The 15,703-nt window shown below is 48.4% G+C and overlaps 1 protein-coding gene across 8 annotated transcripts in view; it reads right to left on the bottom strand.

Annotated features, from left to right (window-relative positions):
* KLHL26 (kelch like family member 26) overlaps positions 1-15,216 on the bottom strand; it is a 33,666-nt gene extending 18,450 nt beyond the window's left edge. Inside the window, exons 1-3 of one of the 8 annotated variants that reach the window (XM_077331610.1) lie at positions 14,984-15,122; positions 2,437-2,722; positions 43-225 (exon numbers count right to left, since the gene is read on the bottom strand). In XM_077331610.1, the coding sequence (XP_077187725.1) occupies positions 43-224 (182 nt within the window). In that variant the 5' untranslated portion in view covers position 225; positions 2,437-2,722; positions 14,984-15,122. Of the gene's footprint in view, positions 1-42; positions 226-2,436; positions 2,723-3,741; positions 3,814-5,325; positions 6,122-6,196; positions 12,925-12,990; positions 13,014-13,802; positions 13,958-14,983 lie in introns of those variants that run through there. The other 7 variants (XM_077331608.1, XM_077331611.1, XM_077331612.1 and 4 more) reach the window with 7 other exon arrangements.
* Between the last annotated feature and the right edge of the window lie 487 nt (positions 15,217-15,703).

Below are 15,703 nucleotides of genomic sequence, written 5' to 3'. Positions count from 1 at the left end.
AGTCAGCCATGAAAAGGCAGTTCCAGCACTTGGGAGCCTCACCTGAAGTAGTCGCTGCAGGCAGCCAAAACCACCTTATGGACCTGGAACACTTCATTGTTGATGGTCAGCATAACGTCCAGCAGCTGTGCCTGGGCACGGAGTGAGGCCAGGCCATGCAGGAGGGTGGTGCTGTGGCTGGGGGCGGAGAAAGTGCACTTCAAGGTGCTGCTCTTGTCTGCCATGCTGGAACAAGAAAGGGAGATGGCAATTGGAGGGACCCCGTCAACCACTGGCTGTTTTTTTAATTTTGATTTTTTGCCATCACTTTGCAAGGTGAGAGATTTTGGAGGTGGTTTGCCTTGGCCTGCCTCTGTGTAGCAACCCTCATGTGTGGTTTCCCCTCCAAATACCAACTGGGCTGGACCTGCTAATCTTCAAAGAGCTTATGGCTTCTGGCTAGCCTGAGCTATCCAGGTCAGGGCAAGAGACAAGCAATGATGGCTTGCCATGGTGTAGGAGCTGTGCACTTCTTTGGTGGTCTCTCATCCAAGCCTAACTGGGACCACCTGGCTTAGCTTCTGAGATCTGATGAGATCAGGGTAGCCTAGACCAGAGGTAGTCAACCTGTGGTCTTCCAGATGTCCATGGACTACATTTCCCATGAGACCCTGCTAGCATTTGCTGGTCGGAGCCCCACTGGCCACAAAGTGCTGCAACTGGAAGGGAGGGGCTGTTTCCCGCCAGCAGCAGAGCGCCTCACCCAGTGCTTTCAATTACATGCACAGAAATGAGTGGAAAACATATGATTGAATCATATGATTGAAAGCAAGAGACAGCACCATCTTTGGGCAGGAGCTAAGTCTGTTCCGAACCTCCAGTGGGGGAAAAAGCCATACGAGCTGCCTTCTGCATCACACAGATCTCTGTTCTGTTCTTTAGTTAGGCTGAAGTTGAGCAGGATGTCAAGGACGTACAAGACTGGGAACATTGCATAAAGGGGAAATACACCGTTTTTATAAAACACCCGCAATGCACAGTTAAATGTAACCCATTTCGTCATGCTGTTGTTGTTATTCTTTTTTAATGTTCAGTTTACCAGCCAGCCTGGATCAACCACTGCTGAAGGGGAGCAGAAGGGTTATCCTGTGTTCCAAAACTGGGCGGGGGGCACAATGGACTCTTTCAGTCCAAGGATGCCTCAGTTGGGGAGCAGGGAGCACAGACAGAAACCTGGGCCTATCGCAGGGCAGGAAGAAACAGTGTGACACAGAAGCACTGGGGAGTGTTTGCGATGCTGCATGCTTTGTGCTGCTGTGGAGAAAGGAGGGAAGAGTGAAAAGAGAGAGGACAGGCACAAAGGTAGTCCTTGAACAATTCTTTGGCAATACGAATGCCAAACCTGAAGATGTGCCTGTATTGTTTGCTCAGATGGGGGACAGCAGGACAAGAGAGTGAAGGGCTCCATCTGCAGTGTGCACATCAGTTGCCTTCCGGAGGCACTGGCTGGTTACTGTGTGAGACGGGATGCTGGACCAGAGGGACCACTGGTTTGATCCAGCAGGGCTTTTCTGATGTTCATAGCACAGTGAAGATCCAAACTTCTGAATACCAGTAGCACGAGGTAATATCAGGAGAATGTTTCGGCCTCTATGCCCTGTTGTTGTCACTTCAGAGGAACTGGTTGGCCAGTGTTTTAAAGAGAATGCTGGACCAGGTGGACTACTAGTCTGATCCAACAGGGCACTTATGTTCTTATCAGTGGAAGCCCTCGGCCTCTCTGTCCTGCTGTTGGCTGTCCAGAAAAACTGCTTATCTGCTGTAAGAGACAGGATGCAGGACTAGACAGACTACTGGTCTGATCCAGCAGGGCTCTTCTCTTAAAAGTGATGTCCCACCCACCGTCCAAGCCACACACCTGACACACACATGTAGCCTCTTACTCAGGTCTGGTTTCACTGCAGGGGTGAAATCCCACACAAAAAAGCTTCAAATCAGCTGGTAGGTCCAAAATGGCTGCCATGGACAAAAGACCACAAGACCACATCCCAAGTGCCTGCTCTATGGGGAGGGGGTGGGTATGACCAGAAACTGTCCTAATCAACTTCTCCCTTTCAACAGGAGAATTCCCGGAGAGTCTAAAAGAGGCAGTGGTTCGCCCGCTATTCAAAAAAACTTCTCCGGATCCACGAATGTCATCAAACTATCTTGCACTTAGTGTTTCTGGGGAAACTGCTTGAAAAAGCGGTCATGGACCAACTGTCCACATACTTGGAAGAAGCTTTGGTCCTAGATTGATTCCAGTCTGGTTTCCGGCCTGGCCATGGGATAGAGACAGTGCTAGTCACCCTGATGGATGACCTCCATCGCCAGCTGGACTGGGGTGGGTCAGCGCTGCTTATATTATTAGATCTCTCAGCAGTGCTCAACACAGTAGATCATGAGCTTCTAACTCACCACCTTGTCGATACCAGAATTCAGGGGACAGCCCTTCAGTGGTTGATCTCCTTTCTCCAGGGTCACGGTAGCACTAGGAGAGGGATCTTCAAGCCACCACCAACTCACATGCAGAGTCCTGCAAGGAGTGGTCTTCTCTCCAATCCTATTTAACTTCTTCATGCGCCCTCTTGCCCAGCTGGTGCGGAAGTTTGGGCTGGGTTGTCACTAATATGCCGATGACACCCAGCTCTTCCTCCTGATGGATGGCCGCCCTGACTCTCCCCCAGAAACATTAGCCAGCTGCCTGGAAGGGAAGGAAAACGATTGGGGGCAGCCCAACAGGCAAGGCCAGCTCTTAGGGAAACAAAAGTAAAATGATTCTGATGTCTTTATACTAATGCCTGAAGCATGGGCAATAAGAAGGAAGAGCTGGAACTTCTCATGCTGATGGAAAGGTATGATCTAGTAGGCATCACAGAAACTTGGTGGAATGATTCTCATGACTGGAATGTAATGTTGAATGGATATGAACTGTTCAGAAAAAACAGAATAGATCGAAGAGGTGGAGGAGTGGCACTGTATGTGAGGAAACCAGTCAGGAAATTCTAGTAAAGGAGAGCATATCTACAGTGGAAAGCATCTGGGTGAAAATAAGCGAGGGGAAAACAAACAGTGTGGTGGTTGGTGTCTGCTACCGACTGCCTGACCAACCAGAGGATGTGGATGCTGCACTTTGTGAGCAGCTTGAGAAAATATCCAAGCGGCAGGACCTTGTCATCATGGGTGACTTCAATTTCTCAGATGTGTGCTGGCAAACAAACTCTGCAAAGCGTCCTCACTCATGCAAGTTTCTGACCTGCCTGGCTGACAATTTCATTTATCAAATGGTACATGAACCCACAAGAGGTTCAGCCATACTGGACTTAATACTGACCAACAGGCAAGAGTTGGTGGATGAGGTGAAGGAGGTGGGGACCCTAGAGGGAAGTGACCATGTCCTCATAGAATGGGGAGCCAAGGAAGCTTGTAGCCAGACGCGGATGCTGGATTTTCGTAGGGCAAACTTTAATAAACTCAGAGAAATGATGAGTGTCATACCATGGACGAGAATGCTGGAAGGGAAGGGAGCATGTGAAGGGTGGGCGCTACTCAAACAAGAGCTATTGCATGCTCAATCAATGACTATCCCAGAAAGACGAAAACACTGCAGGAGCTCTAAGAAGCCTATTTGGATGAACAGAGAACTTCAAGAGGAACTAAGAAAGAAAAGGAAAATGTTCAGGAAATGGAGGGAAGGACAGAGCTCTAAAGAAGAGTACCTACAGGTTACTAGGCACTGTAGATCAATCATCAGAAAGGCCAGGATGGAGGAGGGCAGGATGCTGTTTCTGTTGGCTGCAGAGGAGAGGACACGCAGTAATGGGTTTAAACTCCAAGTACAACGATATAGGCTAGATATCAGGAAAAAAATTTTCACAGTCAGAGTAGTTCAGCAGTGGAATAGGCTGCCTAAGGAGGTGGTGAGCTCCCCCTCACTGGCAGTCTTCAGGCAAAGGTTGGATACACACTTTTCTTGGATGGTTTAGGATGCTTTGGGCTGATCCTGCGTTGAGCAGGGGGTTGGACTAGATGGCCTGTATGGCCCCTTCCAACTCTATGATTCTATGATTCTATGGGATGGCTCAAGCAGAGTCGTCTGAAGCTCAATCCTTCAAAGACAGACGTCCTGTGGCTGGGCAGGAAAGGTCCAAGTGAGGCAGCGCGCCTACCCAATCTGGATGGAGTACAGCTAAAAGTGGCCCACTCTGCCAGGAATTTGGGAGTGATACTTGATGCCTCCCTCTCAATGGAGGCTCAGATCACGACGGTAGCTCGGCTAGCATTTTACCACCTTCGCCAAGCCAAGCTACTAGCGCCCTACTTGGACCCGGAACACCTGGCCACAGTGATCCACGCGACGGTCACCTCTACGCTAGCCTACCCTTATCCTTGATCTGGAAACTGCAACTAGTCCAGAACGCGGCTGCCAGGGTCCTCACAGCAACACCTTGGAGGTCCCACATCCGGCCCATCCTCCAGCAGCTGCACTGGCTCCCGGTTGAATTCCGGATCAGGCTTAAGGTGTTGGTTATCACCTTTAAGGCCATACGCGGTCTGGGCCCAGTATACCCGAGGGACCGTCTCTCCGCCTACACCCCTCAAAGTTGCCTTGCGCTCTGCTAATTCCAACCTCCCAGTGGTCCCTGGCCCCAAGGAAGCCCGCTTGACCTCAACCAGGGCCAGAGCTTTCTCCATTCTGGCCCCCACCTGGTGGAACAAGCTCCCAGAGGAGATCAGGGCCCTGACAGAACCCAAACAGTTCCGCAGGGCCTGCAAAAGGGAGCTCCTCCACCAGGCATTTGGTTGAGGTCGACCAAACCACCGCTTTCAGTTGGCCCCCAAGCTCCCCCCTCTCTACGACCAACATTAATCGGTTGCCCACAGGGTCCAGTAAGAGTTAAGCCGAGGCTCTTTTGTAGTTCCATTTTCTAATGTTATTGTTATGATCATGTTAAGTTATTGTTGTTATTACTGCTGTTATTGTTACCTGTTACCATGTGTTAATTGTATCCTCCCTGTTTTCTGTAAACTGCCCTGAGCCCTCGGGGAGGGTGGTATATAAATATAATAAACAAACAAACAAATAAATCTCAGTCGTAGAGCCTCAGTTGAATAGAAATGTGTCCATTGCTTTTTTCAATACTCTTTCAGAGCTGGAAGAAAACCAACCAGGGCTTTTTGTCCCTGGGCAGTGGGACATTTTGTTCCGCTTTTCCAACACTGCTGCTCCGAGTCTTTTAAAACTTCAAGTGGAACGTATAGGGAAAGTGACTGATAAGTTGCTTAGCAACGCTAACAAAATAATACCTGGTGTGACTGAGAGGCGCACAGGGAGCCATGAGCCAAAGATGCGTAATGCCAAGATGCTGAGCACTTCAAGGGATGGCCTCCTGTCCCCTGTCCCGGGTCGTAGTAGGCATTATGACAGCATGGGGGTGAGGTGAAGTTACCCAACAGGGCAGGGGCCTGGGAACAAAAACCCAGGTGGCTCCCCAGCTCTTCTTCCCTGTAGCCATGCTCGATATTTGTAATAATGCAGACTCTAAGGGAGGAAGTTGGGTTGCTCTGTAACATATTCACAGGCAAAAACAGCACAAGATTTGTTAAGCTTTCAGAGCTGTTCAGGTATCTGCTTTTGACATCCCTGCGAGGTAGAATAGTGGTATTACCTCCCCCCCCCCCCACACACACACAAACATTTGGACAGATAAATGAGTCTCTCTCCCAGTGCCCCTGCAGCTCCTTAGTCGCTGTACTTGATCCTGTTCAGGATGTGCACGCAAACCAAAGCACCAACAAGATAAATCAAGATGGGTAACCGTGTTTATCTGTCTGAAGCAGGAGAAAGAGCAGGAGTCCAGCAGCACCTGAAAGACTAACCAAATATGTGGCATAGTTGCTGCTTTACCTCTTTAGATGTCAGTAGAAAAGTCCAGGAGCACCTGAAAGACTAACCTAATTTGAGCTTTCATAAGTCACTTCTTCAGCTATGTTTGACTGAAGTGATAACTATTTTCAGTTAGCAAACAGGAGCAAAATCTAAAGTTTATACCTGGAGAAGTAAGCTGAGATTCCTGAAAGCTCCTATTCTGCCACAAATTTGGGTAGTCTTTCAGGTGCTACTGGACTCCTGCTCTTCTTCTACTGCTACAGTTATCTGAAGAAAGCAACAACTCACAAAATTTTGTACTCTGCCACAAATTTGGGTAGTATTTCAGGTGCTGCTGGACTCCTGCTCTCAGTAGTTCTTCCTTTCTACTAGATCCTCCCCTGTCTGTGTTGAGGCAACAATGGGAATACACCGCCTTGAGTTAACTGGCAGCCCACAAAGGTCACTAAAGCACTGCCTTCATTATCACCCTGACAAAAGAAAGAGCACTTTTGTAAAGCTACCCAGTGAAAAGATTCCCACTTATCCCTTACCGCCGCCAGGCAAGGATCACCCACCCCTCAGGCCTTGAAGATGTCCCTCTCCATCACTGCTCCTCAGCACAGAATCCTCACAAGTCTTTTGCCAAAGCAAGCTGGACCAGCTCTCCATGTGGTTCCATCCTCCTTTGCTAAAAGCAGCAAGAAAACTTAAAATAGCAAAGAGGAGCGGAATCTCCAGTTTATACCTCTGCACGCTTATCAAAAGAACCCTGTTGGATCAGACCAGTGGTCCATCTGGTCCAGCATCCTGCCTCACACAATGGCCAACCAGTTCCACTGGAAGGCCGACAACAGGGTACAGAGACCCTGATGTGGCCTTCTGAGACTGGGATCCTGAGGATGACTCCCTCTGAATGTGGAGGTTCCCCTCAGTCACCATGGCTAGTAGCCACTGATAGACTTCTCTTACATTAGCCTGTCTAATCCTCCTTTTAAAGCCATCTGCACCCATCACTATGGCCTCTGGCAGCCAGTTCCAGTTTAATTGCTGCATAAAGGGGTAGCAAACACAACAGAAGACAGAATCAAAATAAAGGATGATCTTGATAGGCTCGAGAAGTGGACTAAACTGAATAAAATGAAGTTCAATAGGGACAAATGTAAAGTTCTTCATTTAGCTAGGAAAAAACAAATACATCAATATAAGATGGGGGAGACTTGTCTTGGAAGTAGCATGTGCAAAAAGGATCTAGGAGTCCTAGTAGACCATACATTGAATATGAGTCAGCAGTGTGACTCAGTGGCTAAAAAGGCAAATGGGATTTTGGGCTGTATCAAACAGAGTATCGTGTCCAGATTATGGGAGCTGATGGTACCGCTTTCCTCTGCTCTGGTTCAGCCTCAGAGTCCTGTATTCAGTTTTGGGCACTCAGTTGAAGAGGGATGTAGACAAACTGGAACGTGTCCAGAGGAGGGCAACAAAGATGGTGAGGGGTTTGGAGACCAAGACATATGAAGAACGGTTGGGGGAGCTTGGTCTGTTTAGCCTAGAGAGGAGAAGACCGAGAGGGGATCTGGTAATCATCTTCAAGTATTTAAAAGGGAGCCATATAGAGGATGGAGCAGAATTGTTCTCTCTTGCCCCAGAGGGACAGACCAGAATGAATGGGATGAAATTAATTCAAAAGAAATTCCATCTAAACATCCAGAAGATGTTCCTGACAGTTAGAGCGGTTTCTCAGTGGAACAGGCTTCCTCGGGAGGTGGTGGGTTCTCTATTTTTGGAAATTTTTAAACAGAATCTGGATAGCCATCTGATGGAGAGGCTGATTCTGTGAAGGCAAAGGGGTGGCAGGTTACAGAGGATGAGCGATTGGGGTGTGAGTGTCCTGCATGGTGCAGGGGGTTGGACTAGATGACCCATGAGGTCCCTTCCAACTCTATTATTCTATGATTCTAAAGAAGAATTTCCTTTGGTCCGTCCTGACTTTGCTGCCCACTGGCTTCGTTGAACACCCTCGAGTTCCAATATTTTGGGAGAGGGAGAACAATGAAGAAAGGATCGTTGAGCGTTCTCACAAAGTAATATTCATGCCCGCATTGGAGGTATAATGCCGTTTTCTAAGAGGGCCATTGGACACTTAAGAAAAGAAATCTAACCTCAAACAACAAAATAGATAAAGCCACGCTCCATCAGATAAATCCAAAGTAACCATGGCGACTGTAACATTACAGATCTTTACGCTTTCCCATTGCACGCCTCTGCAGAAAGCGAGACCTTGAGGCCTCATCAGGTGGAGTGTACTCTGGAGATGCCGAAACCAGGTGGAGATCTCGGGGAGGAATTGGCGAGTCCTGTGGGGTTTGTTTCCCTGGTTACTCCACTCCAGGCAGGAATATTTTTTTAAACCCAGTAATGGGTTTAAACTTCAAGTACAACGATATAGGCTAGATATCAGGAAAAATTTTTTCACAGTCAGAGTAGTTCAGCAGTGGAATAGGCTGCCTAAGGAGGTGGTGAGCTCCCCCTCACTGGCAGTCTTCAAGCAAAGGTTAGATACACACTTTTCTTGGATGCTTTAGGATGCTTAGGGCTAATCCTGCGTTGAGCAGGGGGTTGAACTAGATGGCCTGTATGGCCCCTTCCTATTCTATGATTCTATGATTCCCCTGGAAATGGATTGCTGGCTCTAGAACTTTTCTACCATCGTGCCTTCGAGGTCTCAGGGATGCTCAGAAAGGACCAGGTGCCAGCTAGAATCTGGTAGCTACGGGGCAGGAGCATCCTGATAGTTTATTATATACTAGGGGCAAAGCCCGTTGTATCCAAGAATACAACAGACACTAGAGTTTGGCAATGGGAAGAGGAAGGGGAGGAGTTGTCCAGTCTGTAAGGGCATGGGGTTCAATGTGTGTGGAAGGTTGTAGTGGCAAATGAGGGCATGGGTGTGGAGATATGGGTGCCAAGAACCTGTGGTCTGGAATGTTTGTTGAGTGTGGGAGAGGACTGACCTTTGGGAATTGCGGCATAGTGGTTAGAGATGAGCTTTCCAAAGCCATGTCTTCAGATATGTAAAGAGAAAATCAGACTGGAGACTCTTCTTAGGGGAAGATTGCAGGGCAACCAATTCCTCCCTGCATCATTTCCCTTCTTGTGTCATTTCCCTTCTTGTGTGAATTAGGTCACAGCCACCGAACTGTCTCCCTGCCCTAATACACATGGCGTAGTCACAGTACACAAGTGTCCACCCTGTTCCTTCTGTCTCCATTTTTTCACTGTTGATAAAATGTTATGTACCCACATGCTTCTTTTATGGTTGCTTCTTAGAAAAAACGGATTTTTGTACCCTGTTTATTACCCAAAGGAGTCTCAAAGTGGTTTACAAACACCTTTTTCCTTCATCTCCCCACAATAGACAATAGAGGGATGTAGGCCGCAGTGACCCAGCAGGCCTCAGGTGTCTCAAAGCATTTTCCAATTGTCTTCCTTTCCTCTCCCCATAGCAGACTCCCCATGAGGGAGGTGGGGTAGAGAGCCTCACATGGAACCTGGCAACCCTAAGAAGAAATCTCTCTGTGCACAGCACTCTTGACCAACCTTATCTCTTTTTTCAGGAAAGTTACTACCTTGCTGGATCAGGGGAATGCTGTGGACATAGTTTATCTGGATTTCAGTAAAGCTTTTGATAAGGTTCCACATGATATTCTTGTTGACAAGTTGGTAAAATGCAATATGGATCCTAATTCTGTCAGGTGGCTCAATAACTGGTTGACAAATCGTACCCAGAGGTTAATGGTTCAGCATCTTCGTGGAAAAGAGTGACAAGTGGAGTACCCCACATATATAAGTATATATAGCGACAGCTGTACAAAGATATTTGTTGACCGCCACTCCCAGGCCATGCTGGCTTGTAGCAGTTCGTAGTGAAATGATAAAATCACATAAAACAGAAGAAAATATTAAATCCCATGCACTGGTGATAAAACTAGTCTAATCCTCCCCTCCCTTCTTTGCACACCCAAATGCAGCCACCCACAGCCCCCAACCACCATCTCGGGGAGTAACTCCTGCCCAGATGACCAGCAAATAGGGCCTATATAGGGAGGGACCCGGATCTTCTTAACCCAGCCTCAACCAAATGCCTGGTGAAAGAGCTTCAACTTACAGGCCCTGCAGCACTAAGATAGTTCTGTCATGGCCCTTAGCTCTTCCAGGAGCTCATTCCACCAGGTTGAGGCCAGGACTGAAAAGGTCCTGGCCCTGGTTGAGGCCAGGCATGCATTTAGAAGAGAACTGGGTTTTTGGTACCCCCCTTTCACTACCCAAAGGAGACTCGAAGTGGCTTATGATCCTCTCCCCACCACAGACACCCTGCAAGGTGAGCCTGAGAGAATTATGATTGGTAAGAACCCAAAAAGGTAAAAATAAGGGGAATTAATTTAAGCTTCTGCAGGGTAAACACAATTTTAAAAATGTAGTACTAATACTTATTAAAGTTAAAAGCCCAAGGCTTATAGCATAGCCTCAATAAAATCACTGCATACATGCATCCCAATGCCTCCACTGACCAGATGTATTTCAGCATTACCACCCTTATCAATAGTCGGGTATGAAATAAAAACAGCATACATAAAAGATTGTTATAAATGGAGTTAGCTCCTATACATAAAATGATATTATATACTCAGGACACTATCGACCTTAGTCAATTCTGTGCACCAGAAGGCCAAATAAAACAAATATTTCAAAAGCAGGCCCTGGTCAAGGTAAGTACTTTTCAGTGTCCTGTAAGTGTCATGTAGGAGCCAATCTGCATCCAAAGTATGCTGCAGCAATACTGGTACACAGAATCCCAGCACATGCCAGCAGGATCTCATGGGAGTTGTAGTCCATAGACATCTGGAGTTTGGCCACCCCTGCTGTAAAGGCTGGGGAAGTTCAAAAGGTAAATCCATCTCCTGTGCCTCACCTAACCTGATCTCAACATCATGCAACACAAAAAGCATGTGTTAAAAGTCAGCTACCACAAAGGAGAAAATGCACGCACAAAATGGGGAGCTGGTCTGGTGCAGGGATTATAGTGCCGGATTAGGACCAAGGAGACCTGGGTTCAAATCTTCTAACAGTTCACTGAATGGTCTCTAGCCCAGAATCCATCTCACCCCCTCCCCATAGACAACCAGAGGCCCTGGAAGGCCCACGCACAGGGCACAAAATGCCAAAATCTCACTCCTATTGTCTCCTACCTCTGAACATGGAGGTTCCATTTAGCCAGTAAAGCTAATAATTATTTATTTAGTCATATCCCACCTTTCAAGAGCCTCTTGTGGCGCAGAGTAGTAAAGCAGCAGACATGCAGTCTGAAGCTCTGCCCATGAGGCTGGGGGGGGTAAACGGTAATGACTGGGGAAGGCACTGGCAAACCACCCCGTATTGAGTCTACCATGAAAATGCTGGAGGGTGTCACCCCAAGGGTCAGACATGACCCGGTGCTTGCACAGGGGATACCTTTACCTTTATCCCACCTTTCACCCAATGGGGACCCAAAGGGACTTACATTATTACATTACATGTTAACCTCACAGCAACCCTGTTAAGTAGGTTAGGCTGTGAGTTTGTGACTGACCCTGGGATTCGAACACGGATTTCCTAGACCTTAATCCTAAACTAACCATTACTCTGGAGAGATTAACTACCCTGAACCACTTTGGTGGGAGGGCAGCATAAAAATGTTATGTGTGTGTGTGTGTGTTCCATATCATCTATATAACCAAGATGGAACAGAAACAATAAAGACTAAATAATTAAGTTTTACTCTGACAGTTCAATTTTCCAAGTTTTTGCTGTGAGAAAGGAGACTGTTTGTATTTGTGCACGGATGCCTTCCTTTAGCGCAGAAGTCACAAGCTGGAAATCAATTAGCACACACTTAAGCACATGGCTACTTTCCCAAAGCAGCTACCAGAGCTGGCTTATCCAACAGAAAGGAATATTTGACTCTCAACAGACAACAAGGAACTTTTGCCAAAGCAGAGAAGATTTGTCCATGAGGAACCAGCCTGTTCTAGAGAGAGGGAAAGCAAAGATGAAGTAATCCTATGTTACAGATCAGAGGCACCAAACCTTGGCCAGGCATGCAAGAAAAAATTACAGAATTACTGGAAAGCGGGATCTGTGCCAGGAGGATGCCAAAGAATTAAGGAGGGGTGTGGGGACTGGATAAAGGAGTAGAGGTGGTGGGATGGCAACAGAGAGGACACAGGGAAGGAACGGGCAGGGAACATGGTGGCCAAGTTCTAAAAGGGAAGGAAAAAAGGTGGAGCTTGCCAGATTTAGTAGAATGGAGTTCCAAAGAGCAGGTGGCCACCAGAAAAGGCCCTGCCCCACAACAAAGGCAGAAATGCAAGGAAGAGAAAGCTAGAATAGCAGGAAGAAGAAAACTGCTTTAAAGAGAACATCTCCTTGTACACACTACAGATTTTAGAGGACTTCCCTAACAGATCTCAGTCTGAACCTGTACAGTTTCAGCACTATGCCCCAGCCTTGTAAATAAGACTGCAGAAGTTAACACACCTGCTATAAAGCTCTGGTAGCCAACTTGGATAGGCCAGGCTAGCGCAATCTCATCAGAATCTAAGCAGAGTTGGCCTGGGTTCGTATTTGGATGAGAGACTATCAAGGAATTCCAGAAGCGGGCGATGGCTAGCTACCTCTGTTAGTCTGTTGCCCTGAAAACTTTATGGGGTTGCCATAAGTGATTTGCAACTACATGCCACTTTACACACACACTGACAACACATACTGACAACTCATCCCGTTAGTGGCTCATGGCTAGGTTGAAAAAGAAATAAATAACAACTGTGTTGAGCCAGTTCTCTTCCAGTTTATAAATACTTCTGGGTCATCTGGAGTTTTTGCCACAAAAAAATGCTACTTACTCCAAAAAATGGCTACGTACAAGATCTCAGTCCAAAACTGCAGGTCCTACCTCTGTGCCCCCCAGCACTGACTCCGCCTGATTCCTGCCCTTTTTAGTAAGCACCAAGATTCCCACCCAATACACTGCTTTCTCCCTGTATTTCCCTTATTTTCATCCTTACCTATCCAAGGCTAACTTGCTGCCAAAGGGACACACACATCCCTTTTCTCCAGCAGAGAGACAGTTCTGTCTACTGAGATCGCACTTTTACAAGTTTTCAATTGAGCCTCCAGCAATTCAGTGAAGCAAGGTTTCTTTGGCTGCAGTTTTCTTTGTTCTATTCATTCTGCCTCATGGCACTGCTTCTGCCTTCTGGGGGAATTAGTTTAAAAAATGAGAATCCCCTGTGAATTACCATAATCCCATTCCATTCCAAATTGTTTTTATTTCCTCCATACCCTCCGTAATGGGGACCCAAATCAGTTTCCATCATTTTCCTCTCCTGCACTTGATCTTCACAACAACTCAGCAGGGTAGGTTAGACTGAGAATAGGCGACTGGCCCAAGGTCACCCAGCTAACCTCTATGCCAGATGGTGGCATTCAAACCTGGTGTGATATTCTTTGGGCTGAAATGTTACAGCCAAGAGGAAGAGGTGATTTTTTGTACTTCACTTTTTACTACCCAAGAATCTCAAAGTGGCTTACAATTGCCTACTCTTCCCCTTCCCACAACAGACACCCTGAGGTGGATGAGGCTGAGAAAGCTCTGAGTGAAATGGGACTGGCCCAGCTGGCTGCACATGGAGGAGGAGCAGGGAATCAAACCCAGTTTTCCAGATTAGAGGCTGCTGCTCTTAACCACAACACCAAACTGGTTCGGGGGGGGGGGGGGGATAGGGATAAAGAACTGAAACTCCCTACTGAGGGACAGATGGCAGTCTGACATCTGCAAAATCTGAGCAACAAACGTCCCTGTACAAGAAACACTTACCTGGGAGTACGGCCCACTGAAGTCAGGGGGGGTTACCTCTGGGTAACCATGTACAGGATTGGAGGACTCAAATATAAAGTAAATCAGTAATGGGGAAAGAGGACTTTGGAGGGCCCAAGAAAAAGAAGAGAGGCAGATAACATGTACAGAAATCTCTAAAAAAATGATTAAAATTAAAACATTACGTTATTAACATAATTTTAAAATATTCAAATTTATTATCGTATCCATCCCACCCTCAGCTGATAGCAGATGGCAAAAAGTTAAACCTTCAACAGAGAAGCTAAAGCTGAGAAAATAAAGGTCCAAGATTTGGGGAGGGGGATATCAGGAGATGGGAAGGAGACCCAGGAGGGGGGCGAGTGGATCCAGCTGGAGGAGAACTGGACACATTCAAGAGCCGGCCTGTGGAAATCCCCCCCCTCCAAAAAAATACCTCTCCTCTGCCCCCAAAATAAGCTCTAGCACTTGTTACTTTCTGTGCCGATAAAGATGAGCCTCCAAGCCCAGAGCATCTGGGGCTGAAGCATTGGGGGGGGGGGGGAGCAAATCACAGAAAGCATGAGGAAAGAGCAGGTCAGATTGATTGATGGATGGATGGATGGATGGATGGATGGATGGATGGATGGAGGGGAGGGATATACAGAGAAAGAAGAGGGCACGTGCTGGGAAAGGAGGGAAGCTTCCAAGAAGTGGGGCAGCTGTGGGGAGGGCAGATGTGTTCCCTCAGGGAGCAGAGACCAGGGAGTGAGTGGGGCAGGCAAGGATGGGGGTGGAAATGGAGGGGGAAAACTCTTGGGGGGAAGAGGGGCAGAGAATGGGAGGAGTGGGGGGAGGCTGTGTTGTGGGGCAAACGCTTGGGGACAGGGGGAGGGTGGAGACGGCTGGCCTGGGGGATAGAGGAGGAGGTGGGGAAGGCTGGCTTGGGGGGCAGAGGCAGAGAGGGGTGAAGAAGGCTGCCGTGGGGGCCGGGGACAGACGGGGGTGGGGAAGTTTGACTTGGGGGCAAGGACGGGAGGGGAGAGGTGGGGAGGTTGACTTGTGGGGCAGAAGAGAGGAGGGGTGGGTAAGCTAGTTTGGGGCCAGCGCCTGGGGGGCTGGGCAATGGGGACGAGGCGGGCGAGCCGCTCCTGGGCGGGGGTCGCGGGGAGGGCGGGGGACAGGCGGGGCCTCCCCCTCACCTGCCGCTGCCGCTGCTGCTGGGCGTGGGCGGCCGCTCGGAGGCGGAGGCGGAGGCTTCGGCCCCGCCGGACTCCGCCATCTTCTTTCCCCTCGGCGGGCCCGGGCGGGCGGGCGGGAGGCGGAGGCGGCGGCGGCGGCGGAGGAGGAGGCGGCCCTCGCGGCCGGGCGCGGCCTCCACAGAGCCCCCTTCGGGAAACGGGCCGCGAGCAGCTCTGGCCCCGCCGCCTTCATCCGTGAGGAGGCGCAGACACGCACTCGGGGGGCACGATGGAGGCCGGGCAGCCCCCCAACAGCACAGCTGGCCCAGGGGTCAGTGTGGGGAGGGTCAATATTAATTGCTAGGGAGATAATAGTTCCTAAGGCTTTTAAGGGTTAATTTTCTTAATGTTATTAAGGAAGTATAGGCTTATGTATTTTTACTATGTTGTAAACTGCGTGGAGCCCTGTGGGAGGGAGGTGGTTTAGAAATAAGAACTTTAGTTTGATAGCCCGCCCTTCAGGTTGGACCAGGGCAGGTATAAGGACAAGAGTTACTCAGTATTCAGTTACAGGGAGAATAATTTAAAAATGTTTTAAGTTAATATGTGCTAGCTTCAGCAGCAGCGTCATAGAGAGCCTCTCTTGGCCCAATGGCAACAAGAAATATATGGAGAGCTTGACCCTCCCATAGGGTGGGTTGGTCAAAAATGGGATTCTGGTACCTAAAACTAACTTCAGTT

Source organism: Paroedura picta, chromosome 4 (genome assembly GCF_049243985.1).
Source record: "Paroedura picta isolate Pp20150507F chromosome 4, Ppicta_v3.0, whole genome shotgun sequence".
NCBI classification, from domain to species: Eukaryota; Metazoa; Chordata; class Lepidosauria; order Squamata; family Gekkonidae; genus Paroedura; species Paroedura picta.
The sequence above is the reverse complement of the archived record's forward strand: the minus strand, read 5'-3'. Positions and strand labels throughout refer to the sequence as shown.